Here is a 15,571-nt window from a genome sequence, read left to right as displayed (position 1 = left end):
TGACGGCCTTGGTGTCTTTTTGATAAGAGAAAGTGCATTCAAAACATACGGTAACATCAAAGCCGCGTGACAGCCGACGTGGCTGATTACCCTGCACCATTTATTAGAAACTGTCGGCGACTACACACACAACGAACGAATGCTATTGTGCCGTTCGTTTAGTACGTACGCAAAATTTCTTTTTTTCTCGACTCCCTATTCCTCCACCCCCGAAAGCACATGCGTACGACGGGGGCCAACAATTCTCAAATGCCCTCCCCTTATTGCGAACGTACTAAACTAACGGCTCCCAAGAGTTCCCATTCATCTAACGTCCTTTATGATGACTATGTATCCCGCTGTAAACATACGACTTCTTGATCTTGGCCAACTCCTCTTCTTTGTCGATTTTACTGAGGAGGTTAACATTAAACTTTGAGAATTTCTCGTAGAATTTTCTACCGAGAGCTTGTGCGTTACGTACGGCTGTCGCAACGCAGGGAAAGGATTTTTGAAAGTTTTGTCTCGGGCAATTGTTGAGATCACGAAAAAGTTGGACGAGAGTAAACCGCGGGCCGCTGAGGAAGGCGATGTGCACTGAAAAACAGAAGACTTTACTTAGTTATATTCTTAGTTACCATGCTTCTTAACATGACAATGACACGGTTATAGGAAGGCGATGCTTCGACCTACCGTGTAAGATTGAGAAAACATAAGTAGGCCAACAGCGCAGTCCTGAATCCTTTCAACCGCCGCGCAGATGCGGGATTTACAGTTTAAAATGTACAGTGTACGATGACACGTCCCGTCTACAAGATCCAGATGAACTATTGTGATCAAATTCAACCACTCACATCTTGATGGCAGATATTTCATCTTGCCCCAGAACACTGTCCTGAGCTTTTCATTCTTGATAGTCTCTCCAGCATCCTCCCAGATCAGATTAATAATGCGGTCTATCCTATCCATGATATCAACGATCTGCATATCAGGGGTCGGTGGAAGCAGGTTAGCTGGACTGGGCTCTACAATTGAGGACAGAAAGAGTACTGGAAAAAGCTGTCTTCTCTGGTAGTAGTTGTACCACCCAGAGTTCAAGGATAGTGTTACCATCATTATACAACGAATCTCAACTTTTGATTATTTCTGCCGATGTGAAGAATGTAAATTGTTGTTGCCGTTCGTGCCGTTTATGCCGGTGTGACAGCGGATATAGTCCCCCTGGAGTCATAGTCCGGTAGCATTGTATTTGACCAATTAAGCAGCATGATCTATTGTACCGCTAACCCTAACCAAAACATTTAGCAATGCAGGCTATTGTTACACGGACTATCAGCCCTAGGACTACTATCCCTTGCACACCGGCATGGTTATATTATTATATTGCATCGGTTCGCATGATCATGAATGAATAGGTTTTTGGTCGATTTCACTCTGTAACATGTATAAATTGGATGTAAAGATGAAAATCCAGGCTGATTAACATATGGTGGTCTTGGAAACTTTAGCAGTTTAAGTTTCAGTTGTGACTACATCTATAAGCTATTTGGTGAAATTAGATATTTTGAGATTCCGGAACCTACTTTTCCTGCCAACTGCTCCGAGGATAGGCTTGGCATACGTTATGTCCAGAAGCAGGAGGAACACAAGAGCATGTCTCATCAGTCCGCCTCCTGGCCACATTTTAAAAGATGTCGAAATGGTTTTCTGAAAGAGTTGAATTTTTCATTGCCAAACTGTCTTCTTTAATGAGAGATATTGGGTTGGTGGTGGTGGTGATTGCGGGGGGCATGATAGTTGTGACAGCCAAAAGGTTTTAATACGTAATCCGATGTTGTCGCCAGCAGCGGTAAGCCGTTTAAACTGCCGGCAAATTCTACGGGAAATGGTGGTTTAAGAAAACGATCTTGTCAAGAACGTGACTGTATCTGTTAATTACCTTAGTTTTGTGGCATTTGTCCTCTTTCCATACAATCCGTGTTGCATCGTTGCGCCTTGGTTCTTCAGGAATCATTGGCAGATTATCCAGGGCTCTATTCAGTCACATCTTCGCTTCAATAGATACGTATGGTTATCATCTTTTTATGTAAGAAAACTCTTTCAAAGATATCTATCCTTTTTCACAATTACAAGAGTAGTGTATCCGCAATTGTTGGCCCAATACTAGAAGCTAATACAAACCAGTATCTGTGGGATATACCAGGTATGATGTGCCTATGGACAACATTCTGTGTTTCATGTAGGCATATAGATGTTGCGTTGGATCGATTATGGATAGGTAGTTGATGTATCAACAGCCACTCATCGCACGTACCTGCTGTTTAAGGTATCAACCCGAGACCAATTAAAATTTGGATCAGAAAATGTTTTGATTCTTTACTATGTATATTTCCTGTGACGTATTATCGTTGTTTTGACATGATTGAGGGAATGGTTACTTCGTTACTTGGACTAATTGTCCTCTGTCAAACTCCAATGAATGATGCTGTACCAGTTACTGCAGCAAGAAAGGCGATGACTGTAATTCACGTGAACTATCCGACATTTTTATTTCCTCAGCCAATCATTTTGATTCCATGTATGCATTGCACATACTCATTGTTTACTTGCAACACAGTACAGAGACGAACTTTTCGTGTGTTTTTCTGAGCTTTATTTTCGGAACTACTTACACCAGTGGAATAACTTTTCCATTGGAGAAAACATTGACAAACAATGGATCATTTACAACAAAATGTCACCACTGACACCGACTTTATTGCATTATTGAGATCTGATATTATTACATTGTATACCACTCAAAAGTTGAGAAAAAACAGCGTTAAGCCCTTCTTATAATATACAGTCTATTAGTTGTTTGGTTGTCCTCACCTAACCCCAAAATGACTTGACAATTTCACAGGAAATTGACCGTCCCTTTATTTGCAGATGTGTTAACGGATTTCAAAATTCTGTTATGTTGAATACTGCAGAGCCCATCAATTGCGGATTATTTTGCTACCGACCGTAACTAATTTCAACCAGTTGAATCTATTGGTACGTTGTCAGCTGCGCTGAGGCTGTGTTGATATGTTCGATTGGATGGTTAAAGTTACAATTACATTTCTTCAACCCAGTTGCCGAAACTGACTGTTGAAGATGAAAACTAGAGCTTTTTATGTGTGGTTGATGTTTTGTGCACTTTAAACACATCCTTCATAATCTTTGCATCTGTCATTACCTTCCTCACTGATATAGTATTTGTATTTCTACGCGCGAACGGGTGCTGCCAATGGTGCGTTGTAACGGAGTCTTTCATTGGACAGTTACAGAACTTCTTGTCATGCGTACGCCGACACCATTCCGCCGCCACAGACTTGCGACCATATTTGAAACATGTCCGAAAAAACTCGTTTACGTTTGGTTGAAGTTTATCATAACTTGGCAAAAACACAGAATACGGCTGGTAGACAATCGTACTGGACTCCGTACCATTAGAATCCCGATATGCCTTCAGTAGATCCGTAAGGAGTTCTGTCCCAGTGTAATCCTGCTTACGTGACGTTGAGATTTTATCGACAGCAAATTTGAAAAATTGATGTTTTGGTTTACACGCCATGATGCTGTCTATCACTGGCGTTTTTAGATGCTGCCATTTGGCGATCTTATGCACCGGGTGTTCCTCCGCGAAAATACACTGTTTTGAAAGTAGAACCGGTTCCAATGACGCCAGGGGTTCGATGTCTAAATCCGCGAAAACACCTCCGAAAGTGTACAGCAAAAAATATCGCAACGTCAACGAGCGCTGTTGAGTCTTTTGTGAGAAATGATCAAATGTTTGTAAAAATTTTGGATTACTTCGTGCCAATACCTGCCGTACTGCGTCATCCGTCCAAAACCATACCTCATAATCCTGGTTCGTCTTCCGCCATTTTCTAATCCACGGAACCACATCTGCGGGTATCTCCTCCATAGGCCAATATAAATGAATGATATCAGGGATAGTGTACTCATCCTTTGACATGAATTCGAAGTCCATGATGTCCTTGGTGTTGAGCTGTTTGTTTGTTGAGAAGGAATGGTAGACCGCCAGGGCCATGTAGGTGGACACGGCCACGGAAAGGAGGGTGAATACCTTCAGCAAACACTGCCGCTTCTGTCGTGTGGACCACGTTGTCATGTTGAGTATAAAACAAACCTAAATAACTCCAAAAGTATTTCTCAAAGTGCGTTATCAATGTTATTGGTATTTGCAACGTGCAACCATTGATTACCTAAAACATGAAACAGTTGCTGATTAAAAGCGATACTTGTTTGTGGCAGTGATCAGGACACTGCCAGAATAATCCGAATGACGAACTGCATGAACGGTTTCCCTGCTGCGAACTGCTGATCCAACCCCTTCCTCTTGCGTGCACTTGATACCGTTTTCAACTTCAACTTGTCGGATCTCAACTGGTTTACCGTGAGAATCATACTAATCTCTCTATACCAATGTACTATTTATTAAAGGAGCTAGTGTTTACTAAAACTTCTTTATTCATACCTAAAGCAATATACATTAAGCAGTTTGTTTAGGCCTTGTTTGTATTTGCTCTACAATAGCAAACACCAGCAAACGACTTGGAGCGGCGATTAAGTATGCAAAAACAATTCGGCAAGGCATTGTAGTATGGAGGCATATCCGATTGAAATAGAGATTTCTATTTCAAAATCGATAAACCACTTCTGCGACCAAATTTGATGATGATATGCTGATGTGTACTACAAATAAAGATCTAAGCTTTCAAGTGAATGGGGAGCTATATTACGAAAGCTCGTTTCCAACGGTCCAACAGAATGGATAATATGGCGTTCCTTTGAGTTGACATTGCTAACCAGGTAGAGAGGAAGGGCTGACTGGGTATCCTGTTCCCGCAACTGCACTGTGTTGATCGCGTGAGTACCGCTATGGCTCATCGTACAATACTGCAGGCTGAGTGTCTTTTCACCTCAACAACAGAAGGGTCGGTCTCTGTTCTATCATGGGGATGGTTCATATAGGAGACCTGGATGAATAGAGAAATATTATAATTTTACCATTTTAATCGCCAGTAACTGCGGTGGTGATTCTAACTAATATATCGGTTACGCTCACAATGAAAAGGCTCGCCGTAATCCTTTGCCTGTTATCGATATATCTATGATTTGAATCGTTATTAGAAGTACCATGGCTTGTTTCCACCAAAACTGACTCGCTAGATTTTCGAGTCTACAGTTTGTCAGTAGATCAATAAGCACTTAGTAAATGATTTTAGGTAACTCTTATGTTCATCAACACTGACCTGCCACACACGCCGTGAGGTAACACGCCACTGTCCCGCACATGAACGCCCGGACGACTGTTGCGCTGATCTCGGCCTTCCTGTCTGGCATTATGGAGCCCATCACACCTATCATGATGCCGATTCCTTGTACACTGCAGAAACCACATAGAGCGTAGGTTGTGATCACTTCCGAACGCTCCTGAAATAAGATACGGTAACGGTATAAGAACAGACACAGCTTCAGCCATTACCCACACAGTTGGTGTGTGAAGAGATGTTTTAGTGTATGGTGATAGTAGTCTCTGCTGGGAGAACAAGCTAAAACTCTTTGAATAAACGCCCGTGTGGCCAAAATTCTGCGTACGTGTTGTCAATACTTCTACCATTGTATGCATGCTGAGAGGGTTCCTTAATCCACAGTGCCCTTTCAATAGGCGATGGTCTTTGGCTGCCTCAACAGCAGACTTCTGTATCGTTCTTGCAATAGACTTCATCTGAATCAAAGAGTGAGTGTACTTCAAAAATGATCCAAAAGCCTGCTATGCGAGGATGGTCTTTGTTCGCCCCAAGACACCTGCGATGACCATGATACATACCGACATTACTCCATATTTCAACGTCTTATTCAAAGCAGGGAGATATAACCCATCTGTCTTTTCTATGATCGTGCCATTAAAGTTTAAGTCCTCCAGAAATTCCCTGTTTCGTATCATCTCCCCGAGCTGCAAATAGGCGATGAACTCAGTCAGGAAGGCCTTCATACCAAGCAGTTCCGCAGCTTGACGACAGTCGGCGGTGTCAATGCCCATTACAAATGCTACTGGCCATAGCAGGTAGGACAATATCAACTGAAATGAAAGTGAGCCAACCGTACTATAATTGATCATGAAGAAAATGGCATGCGAGAAACAACCGTGCTGGCTTGAATCCCGGTGCTCCGTTTGTCAAATCGACAGGTGGCAACACAATGTGAGAGGTAAGAATTGACAAGTTTGGCTTGAGATAATTTCACAGATTTTCATTCGCGACTTTGAGCGAGATGAAGGGATACAAGCATGCTTGCTTTCTAAAATATTCGACTGCTTCACGTTACTAAAACCTGAATATTTCAGCATCCAAGGACGACTCTGAAAAGAGAAGCTTGCTGACACTCTACAGAAAAACTCCGACGTACTTGAAAGGACAAGGGGAGGTTGTTGGGAGGCCCTATCCCGACACGCTGGCCAATCCAGTTCAGTGTTCCGTCCACCAGATCCAGGAAACTGACGAAGGCGATGAGATTGACGATGACGTACGCACACAGCTTAATGGAAGTCACTGCACCGCTCGATATCGCCTCAACTAAATTCGCATCGGTGCTAGAAAGGAATAAAAGTGTAGCAGTAGTCCTGCTAAATAGCTCTGTGGTGGATTAAGGTCGTGGCTGTATTGAGATGGACCTACCCAGGCCATAAGTGTTTTGCAGTATCAAAGCTCTAAGGCAGCAAGCGCAGATTCAACTACTAGACTTAGTCGCACTGGCGGGGAGGCCTACTAATATGACCACATCGGGTACTTTCCTGCCTCGTCACCTAATCTATCTAGAAACGTCCATGGACTGACCTCTTCCCCATGTCGCCAACATCCTTTGAGCTCAGCTTTGTCGCCTCTATCTCTGGGTAGGAAAGCTTGGCAACAGCCAGAGCTGCCGGCGCCGATATAATACAGGCCGTCAGCAGATGAGCAGCAGGGATCTGAAGATGCAATGATTATGTTTGTTGTTGAGCGCCAACAGTTGTCCCTTTTTTGAGAGAAAGTCGAACCGAAATAGGAGTCACTATCAGTATATCAGCGACCGGAGGACCACTTGCAAACCTGACGTTCAGTTTTTAAAATTCCTTGAGATGGCGATTGTGTCGCCTGTTCCGGGCTCGGGCCCATGTGGATATGAATTGCAGTTTAAACGATTTGTCTTTTCAATGACATAAAACGAAATATACGCATGCATCATCCACAAGAGAGGGTTTCTCCGATATCAGCGCATGTCTGCATGGGCGCCGTACAGTTAAACAGTTAAAGAAACCTGTCCCAATACTCTCGAAGCGCCGAAGCCGTGCGACACTTACTCCGAAAAGGATATATGTAGCTAGAATGCCTCCTCCTATTGTGGCGAACCCTCCAACCATTATGGCATGCAGCTCGGAGACTGTGACGAACTTGAGTAGCGGCAGAATGACAAGAGGAGATTCTGCCTGTAGCAACAAGGTACAAAGATAATAAGAAACTGAACTGGATCCTTGATTTATAAGCTTCCGATTTCGTAAAAGAATGTCCCTGAAGTAAAGAGACGCATTATTTGTCATACAATCATTGTACGTTACATTTAAGTATCAACGAAGGCCTGCCGAGATGCAAGGTTTTTAGCGCTTTTGTCGTGATGGCATTGTGGTAACGATACAGTTGATCTGCCACTAGAAACACTTAAGGACCGAGGTGACGTTCACGAGACCCAACCACAAGCATTGACACGAGTTGTTTTATTGAAGGTAATACCCTGTTTGAGAGCAAACACTTACAAACCCAAGGAAGATATTAGATGAAGCGTTGACACTCTCCGCAGCGGTAGTTGCCAGGACCTTCTGCAGGATCCAAGCAATCTTTCGAATGACCACTTGCATCCAGCCAAGGTAGTACAGGACTGATATAATGGAGCTGAAGAACACCAACACAGGAAGCAGCTGAAAATGATCATGACAAATATTTTCAAATCTTTTTTTACGTCTCCAAGTTGAAAGTTTAATCAGGACAGGATGGATATTCATATATAGGTACCTGTATTTAGTGTAGATCGTTTTATTTGAAGCAAGGTAAGGTAAAACCACGCCGGTTGACTTGGGGTTATGAAGCTGGCATTAAGGGAGCACGGTTTTTGCCATTAGAAAGTCAGTAAAGGCTGTAAGGAGTGTTCCCCCATGGCCATCCTTTGTAGTGATATCCCTTTGTCTATTCACCATGCCTATATTCGAAAAAAGAATGTAAAGTACCTGAAACGCTATCATATGTGCAGCTTCTTCTGGCCCAAACACGAACCCTGCCCCCTTATCCGCATGCGCCAAGAACTCTTTGACTCTTTCTCCAAGCCAATTAAACATGCCGTGTCCCCACGTAGTCCGTAGAATCATCAGGGCAAACACAAACTGTAGAACCATGCCGCACACGACAGGCCGCCATTTTACCTAGAAAAGTTCATGGAAGTATCATTTATTTGCGAAAATCACTTTAACTGATTCGATAAAATTTGCTTGTCAAGGTTGGACATACAATTCTCTCGTTGCTGCTTATCAATCATGATGGCCTCTAAACCGTTACAATCATTGGCTTTGGAGGTCGCCTGTAATGTCACTTGCTTGTAATGTCACAGCAGGATCGGGGAAATACTGTTTGCGGTTTTATAGCCTACTGTTGGTATCTTTGGGGAAAAGCACTAGAATCAAACTCCGTATTTGAGATTGTTTGGAAGAGATTACATCGTTTAGTAGATGCAGTAACAGTACCTTTCCAGGATGTTTTGAAGTTATGAATGTAATCAACAGCAGGAAGCACATTCCGCCGAGAGACGCTAGGTTTTTCGAGTCTTTCATTGCGATTTCTAAGACCAACGCTGCCAGTAATAGACTTAGGCAGATCAAACCAAATGTACTGTAATTTGAAAGAGTTAAAAACACATCAGTTAGAGTGACAATGTGTAGGTAAAATTCATCTCGTCATTATCTGCTTGGACTCTTCCATATGATACAAGGATAAAGTAAAAGGTCCCTACCGACGATTCTCCAAAATTGTGCTAATGTTGAAATTTTATGAAAATCAAAGGCACTAATGGTTTAAACCAGTATTAAAATCTAACTTTGACAAAAACACATTCCCGAAGCTACTGCATCGGACCCTCAAATTTGCAATATAGCTTACGTCCTTCATTTAAATCCCAACTCACCATTTTAGAACAATCATCAATCTTCGCTTCCGTTTCACCTTTTTCCAGAATGGACTGATGTGTGATTTATAGAGTTTAAGCCCGACTCGATCTCTGAATAGCACATAGAGGGTTAACACAAACGCTAGGGTTGTTACTCCGAGCAAACGGATTGAAGCCTCGTCTCCAAAACTGAAAAATATGAAAATTGCGAGGCTAACAGCAACGGGTGCCTAAACTTTATCTTGACACAATCAACGAAAATGTTTACTGTCAGTTTTAGATGATGACTAAGAATAGTGCAAAAATCGTGTGAATAATGAACTGGTGATTGCCAAAATTGCCTAGAGGTGTTCATACCTGTAATACATTGCATAACAGAAGTATGCTCCATACAGAAGCAGAACTGCCACTTTTGTTGCTAAAGCCACGTGACGGCTGTGGTGAAACCAGAACTCTTTGCAGCCACCTGTCACCTTAGATATCAGCTTATTGAAACGACCCTGCGCAACCTCCGGTTTCGATGCGGCATCGTCGATTTCAAATTCGCTCCTTGCATTTATCTCTGGCGTCACGTGGTTCTGAAAGAATATTTTGAAAGAGACAAAATGGCGGATTGTTCTTTCAAATGTTGCCGTTGCGGAAGCAGATAGATTTTAAGTTTCAGCACATTCGTATAATAACTGCACTACGGCATTTGTATTTCCCGAACCACCAGTAATTACGAACGACGTGCCCCTTTTATACATAAACAACTACCTGAGTGACATGTTCGACTTTGAAACCGATTGTGCCATCGCGAGTTTCCAGCTGCTTTCGAACTGCACGTAGTTCATCTTCCACCTCGTTAAGTCTCGCAAGAACCGCAGGTAGGAGAGGGGCTCCTTCGTCTGCTATGGAGGACCCGGGCAGCCATACATCGGCCATCTTTAGAAAAGAGAAGAAATGACGTATCGTAGCCTGCACGGTTATCTAGATCGTGAAGGCGACAAATGGTCAGGAAGTTAATCTATACTAGCTCAAATAGCAATCATAGAGAAGACTGTCCATTATTATGGGCATGTGCCTATCACCCATCCAGGTGATGGCACTCAGGTGATGGGCGGTAAACAAATGGCGCCTTGTTTGGAATGGCTTGCCCACACTCTCACAGTTGTGTGCCCCGAGGGCAAGGAACCAGGATATTTCATATGGCGGCCGAATGTTTAGACATTCAATAGCGCAAAGACTCTATTGCGGATGCTGTTTCGATATGGATGATCCACCGAATGCAGTAGGAATATACGACGTGACATGACGGTGCATGAAAACCTGTTTGGGGCTTTGCCAGGAAAGTTGGGGGAACGCGACGGAAGCCGATGGGTCACCCGCATTCCATTCTCTCAAGACTGGTCAATACTTTGTCATCGAAAGGTCAAGTAGGATCGCCTATCTTGACACTGTCGTAAAGCCTAGTCAATACTCAGACACGCGATCAAGATCTGGACCGCGACGTAAAGAATCCACCTCCCCTCATTGGGTGGGACGAATAACAAATTTACAATAACGAACTTACCGAGTAAGCGGAGACGTTTTGCGAAGGAGTAGAAGAGCTCAATTCGGTAGAAGTGTAAGGGTATTCCTATTTACTTAAAGTCGACGATCGAAGATTTACGCTTGTCAGGCTATTGTCCTTTGCTATGGTAGAAGCCTTAACTTCTCACACGTGTGACCACATTTTGGCCAGGCTTTTGGCATAGGTATATGGGGTACACAAACATTGATAAAAAACCGCAGATTACCCTTAACCCCTGCAGTAATATGAACATATGTATAGGACACTAGGATATAGATGTACGCAACAGGCATATAATCAGACATCCAAAAATGGGAAATCGGTAGTCAAACCAATCAGATTTTTGATTGACATATCATCAGTTTATAGAACAATGACCCTATTATTGTTACAATTGGGTCAAAGGGTAGCCTAGTGACGATATCACGCCATGTGATAACACGTCTGCATTGTCCCAGCACGCATCGCGATATGCCCTGACGGTGACTTGGTAGTACGATCTAGTATTGGCCAAGACGTCATCATCAATAAAAAAAGGCAACTCGAGGATGTTCATCGTATAAAAGTGTATTCTTCTTGTTATATATATTTATACAAATATGAAGTCTTAGAACTTAATATTCACGTGACGACTTTACCAGTTCGTTTTCTACCACGCAGGTTGTTCAAGTAACAACTGAAGATACAAGCAAGAGGCAATGAGAATAAAGGAACATGTGAAGATTAAATGACAAACTTACACTAGTGTACATAGACTTTAACAGCTAATGCAAAGATAAAGTAAAGAAACTATCGAAGAAAACTGTTATAAATCCGTCTTTTCCGATGTTTTTTAACGATGACGATGACGATGATGATGATGATGATGATGACGACGATGACGACGATGATGATGAATAGGATGATGACGATGATGATAATGATGATGATGATGGTGATGATGATGATGGTGTCAGCATGATAGTAACGCAGACGCAGATGATGCTGTGTAACAATAATGACGATGAATAACGATGACATTTATGACGACGACGTTTATTATGATGATGTCAATAAGAGAGTATTTTGAAAGATGGATTGATGATTAGGCCTATAGGCCTCTCTGTTGCCTAAGGTATAGGCCTCTTTGATGATATAATGCACATGACAGAGTTGGGAATAGAATGGAAACGATGAAGAGGGAGAGGTCATAATGACAATGGGAATGGAAATTATACCTGGAGATGCATAGTTTCAGGAATGTCAAATAAACAGATGAAGGACGCCGCTTAGACTTGTGGTAACGTCTTTGTAGAATGGCTTATGAAATGTCAGAGGCTGCATTGTGAACCCATTGCTACCTGTGCTGAGTTTAAGGTGAGCTTCACACCAGTCATGCCAGTCGGAGGCGAGTAAAGATATGATCAACTATGACTATGAAGTGATCAATGGATGAATGCTTATGATGATGTTGACAATGACGATGACGAGTCAGCAGATTATGCAGTAGCTGTAAAATCGGTAAGGATACAAAATACATCACGACTCTTTCCATTCAAGGTGTTCCTGACCGGCTTTGCAGTGTTATATCGGAAACGGGAGGTTAAAAACAGATTGACAACACCAAAAATAACCTGTATTGATGTTTGGGTGAAAATAAGTTGGCGATGAGCTTCGCAATTTGCACAATCGATAAGATAAATTAACCGTGAAAATGACAAAAGCTGGGAAAAGACCAATGGTGATAATGATGATGAAGAAGAAGAGGATGATGATGACGATGATGAGGACATATCAACCGCAATTTCAACTGAGGAAGGTAGATGATGCTGCTGCTGCTGATGATGATACGATGATGAAGATTATAATTAGGTTGATAATGATGATGACGATGACAATGATGACGATATTGACATGATTGACAATATTGTTGATGGTGATGATATGAAAAGCAAAGAATGGTAGTACATTGAACAACCTGCTGCAATAGGATACTACAATATCGCTCCTTTGCCCTTGACCTTCGGACAAATACTCATTACGTCAGCAACTCCCGCTAAACACGTGATCACTTTCCCTGGTCATCATAAAAATTATGCCCCCGTTTTAGTTTGATAACAGTATCTTACAGTTTTAACCCCAAATGACAATGTAGTTTTGAAAAATGATAATTCAGTGTGGACAACATCTAAAAATATGACTACTCTAACAATGATAATAGTGTGTCGTACGAACGGGATAATGCAATCAAGAATAGCATGGTTTTGCCAAACACGATACCCAGAGACGGTGAGGAGTTATCTTCGTCAAAGCCCTGTAAAAAGGAGGTGCTATCATCCATGAGGGGGGGGGGGGGGTTAATGGGAAGCTAAAAGTAGCTCACTCCACTGCCCCAACTGAAACAGTTTACAATATTTTCTTTGCTTTACACTTCAAGTAGATAAATCTAATCCCTGAACAGTACTTTACGCGGCGTATATAGCACAAGGTTGTAGTCCATAGACTTAACGCGACATGAAATAAAAGAGTCTCCGTGCTAGATAGGCCGCGTGAAGCACTTAGTGGCGATAGGCCTTCTGAGCTCTTCGCATCGATGGGTGTCGGCCCGGCAAAGTAAGCAACCATACGATTCAAGAGCACATAAAATCACCAGGCAATCGTTCTGTCCAAGTGATGATATTTAGCAGTTAATAAAAGAAAGCAACATCAGCAGACACCGTGGCGTTTTGTGAGAAGGAATCTGCAATTCCTTGCGATAAAGCACACCCATAGTCGACTCGACAATCGGCGTTGTTGTAGAGGTGCAGTGCGTAATTACGTGTACTACCATTATTCCTTCAGTGCCATCTATCAACAATTCTAGGAAGTATTCACTTGAAAGTTTTGTCATCAAACCACAAGCAAAGTCACGTCCAAACTAGATGGGAACCCATTGTTCATCCCCCTTATTGGTAAGGGCTACCCTGTTACTACCCAAAGAGATTCCCATGCTTTCCCATTGAGACGATAGGGACATATCTAGCGCAAATTAAACGGTGTGTCCCTTTACAACCAGTTTCACAGACCTAGTGTAAGATTGATACGAACATGGTGCATTGCTCAATTCAAGAATAAATACATGTAGATATGTGCGGTAGGCAAAATTTTATATCTTGGGCTATATACACATGCTAGCAAGGTATCAAATACAAATATATACCACAGTTCTGTGATTCAATGATAATATACATGTACCTACTATATTACATCATTTGCAAAAATGTCAATGAAAAGTGATAAAGAATGAGTTGTGATTCAATCCACCAGGTGGCGGCAGGCTGAAAATCACGAAGCCGAAATGTAATCTATCACGTTGACGATAACGTCATCTATAGGTTAAGGATGAAACGGGTCGATGCCTAACTTCAGCCGACGATACCAAGTTAACGTTGGCTACTAATTTTACACAACTTCAGCCTGGTCTTCTTGGATCCTCGACAATACATTATATTCCAGCGCTCAGTTAGTTCTCCCAGCCGCCACTAGAAGGCAGTAAAATGTTTAGCCCTCTAGTGCCAGTGAAGAGAACAAGACCAACCTCGTGCCCAGTTCCTGACTCCAACGAAAGGTTCATATCAAGGGTGCTTCAAGACGTCACCTAATGACGAAAAATGTCTGTTGTGATTTGACTAAAACTGCTTGGAATCCCCATAATCCGCAAAAACGTGACCCCATTCCCTTCAATAAATTCCATGCTCTCAAGAAACTTATTCCTACTGGGACACTAGAAACAGGCATGCCAAGATGATATTGCCCCAGAAATGACCATAAGAGACAGCGTGGCTGCCATCACCCTCTTATCATCTGATAAACAAAGGGAGATTTTAGTCACATGCAGTATGCCCAATTGATTGAGTTCGCCCAGTTCTATTCATTGCATATTCATGATTTGTCAATTTTAAACCTACACTCTTGCCCCATTATCTTGTCATCGAGTCTATAGTTAACGGTGAATGTTAATTGTTATACTTCCCATCAAGTAGCCTCTATAAAGCAGCTGACGATTGATATGTTGGAAGGAATTGACGGCTGCGATACAGACGCCACCTGACGGGTAATTACATGTAGCCTTCACCACCCAGCCCTGAAAACATCGCCAAATAATGAGCTTATGGACTATGCCAAAGCTGTGTGAATGCATCGGGAATGGGTGTGGCTATGAATTCTCGTCGCGAAGGGTCTCCTGCCTAAATTCGACGAGAGAAGGGGAGAGCCCCTGGCGATTGTTTAATGAATTAGAAACCAGGTGGAGGATGTGACGTCATCATTGCACAAAAAATCCTCCTCGTTCCTCCTGTTGACTTCCGAACAAGGACGAGGTTGAATAAGGCGCCTGGAATAAAATGGCTAAAGTCACCCCCAGAGTTGCACCGACGAACAAAGTTAAAAGCAGACGATCAACCACCAGCGCCACCTGTTGCCATTCTAACTTAATAGCATCCCGACGATCCTGATCTGCCAGGCGCATTTCATTCTTCTCTATCGTCTGATACACCTTTTGCAAAACTCGGAGAAACTGTCTCTCGAAATCGTCCGTATTTGTAGAGTTTGTATTACTAGTACTACGACTCGTGCCACCAGTTCCTGGATTACGTAATCTACTTGTCATGCGAGGCGAAAGGCCGCCATTTTCTGGAATCGTCCCCGGCTCCGAGTCGTATCGACGTTTAAATTCTCCCTGCGGAACGAAGTCCTGAAACAAGGGAAAATCGTTCGAAATTGCTGATCATGGTTGCGGAAGACATTACGAGAAATATGAAGAGATGATGATGAGAAAAACAGAAC

At 42.6% G+C, this 15,571-nt stretch overlaps 4 protein-coding genes across 12 annotated transcripts in view; all 4 read right to left on the bottom strand.

The window, feature by feature from the left end:
- Positions 1-7: 7 nt before the first annotated feature.
- Positions 8-2,154, bottom strand: LOC135500669 (uncharacterized). The gene is made up of 4 exons (XM_064792271.1): positions 1,919-2,154; positions 1,563-1,686; positions 834-1,004; positions 8-576 (listed from the first exon to the last, which is right to left on the bottom strand). Exons 1-4 carry the CDS (start codon positions 1,991-1,993, stop codon positions 308-310), a joined length of 639 nt encoding a protein of 212 aa, XP_064648341.1. The 5' UTR covers positions 1,994-2,154; the 3' UTR covers positions 8-307.
- A 970-nt stretch (positions 2,155-3,124) lies between these two features.
- On the bottom strand, positions 3,125-4,138 carry LOC135500774 (uncharacterized). Its single transcript, XM_064792423.1, has one exon. It carries the CDS (start codon positions 4,136-4,138, stop codon positions 3,125-3,127), a length of 1,014 nt encoding a protein of 337 aa, XP_064648493.1.
- A 780-nt stretch (positions 4,139-4,918) lies between these two features.
- Positions 4,919-11,001, bottom strand: LOC135500394 (solute carrier family 28 member 3-like). The gene is made up of 13 exons (XM_064791840.1): positions 10,769-11,001; positions 9,973-10,140; positions 9,574-9,794; positions 9,235-9,405; positions 8,798-8,942; positions 8,288-8,479; positions 7,820-7,981; positions 7,370-7,495; positions 6,867-6,997; positions 6,439-6,622; positions 5,861-6,112; positions 5,283-5,463; positions 4,919-5,006 (listed from the first exon to the last, which is right to left on the bottom strand). Exons 2-13 carry the CDS (start codon positions 10,138-10,140, stop codon positions 4,981-4,983), a joined length of 1,959 nt encoding a protein of 652 aa, XP_064647910.1. The 5' UTR covers positions 10,769-11,001; the 3' UTR covers positions 4,919-4,980.
- Positions 11,002-11,319: 318 nt separating this feature from the next.
- Positions 11,320-15,571, bottom strand: part of LOC135500351 (ligand-gated ion channel 4-like) — an 87,225-nt gene continuing 82,973 nt past the window's right edge. For all 9 annotated transcript variants that reach the window (XM_064791769.1, XM_064791773.1, XM_064791774.1 and 6 more), the window contains one exon: positions 11,320-15,479. In XM_064791769.1, coding sequence (XP_064647839.1) covers positions 15,051-15,479 — 429 coding nt within the window. In that variant the 3' untranslated portion in view covers positions 11,320-15,050. The remainder of the gene's footprint in view (positions 15,480-15,571) is intronic.

Source organism: Lineus longissimus, chromosome 16 (genome assembly GCF_910592395.1).
Source record: "Lineus longissimus chromosome 16, tnLinLong1.2, whole genome shotgun sequence".
Taxonomy (NCBI): Eukaryota; Metazoa; Nemertea; class Pilidiophora; order Heteronemertea; family Lineidae; genus Lineus; species Lineus longissimus.
The sequence above is the reverse complement of the archived record's forward strand: the minus strand, read 5'-3'. Positions and strand labels throughout refer to the sequence as shown.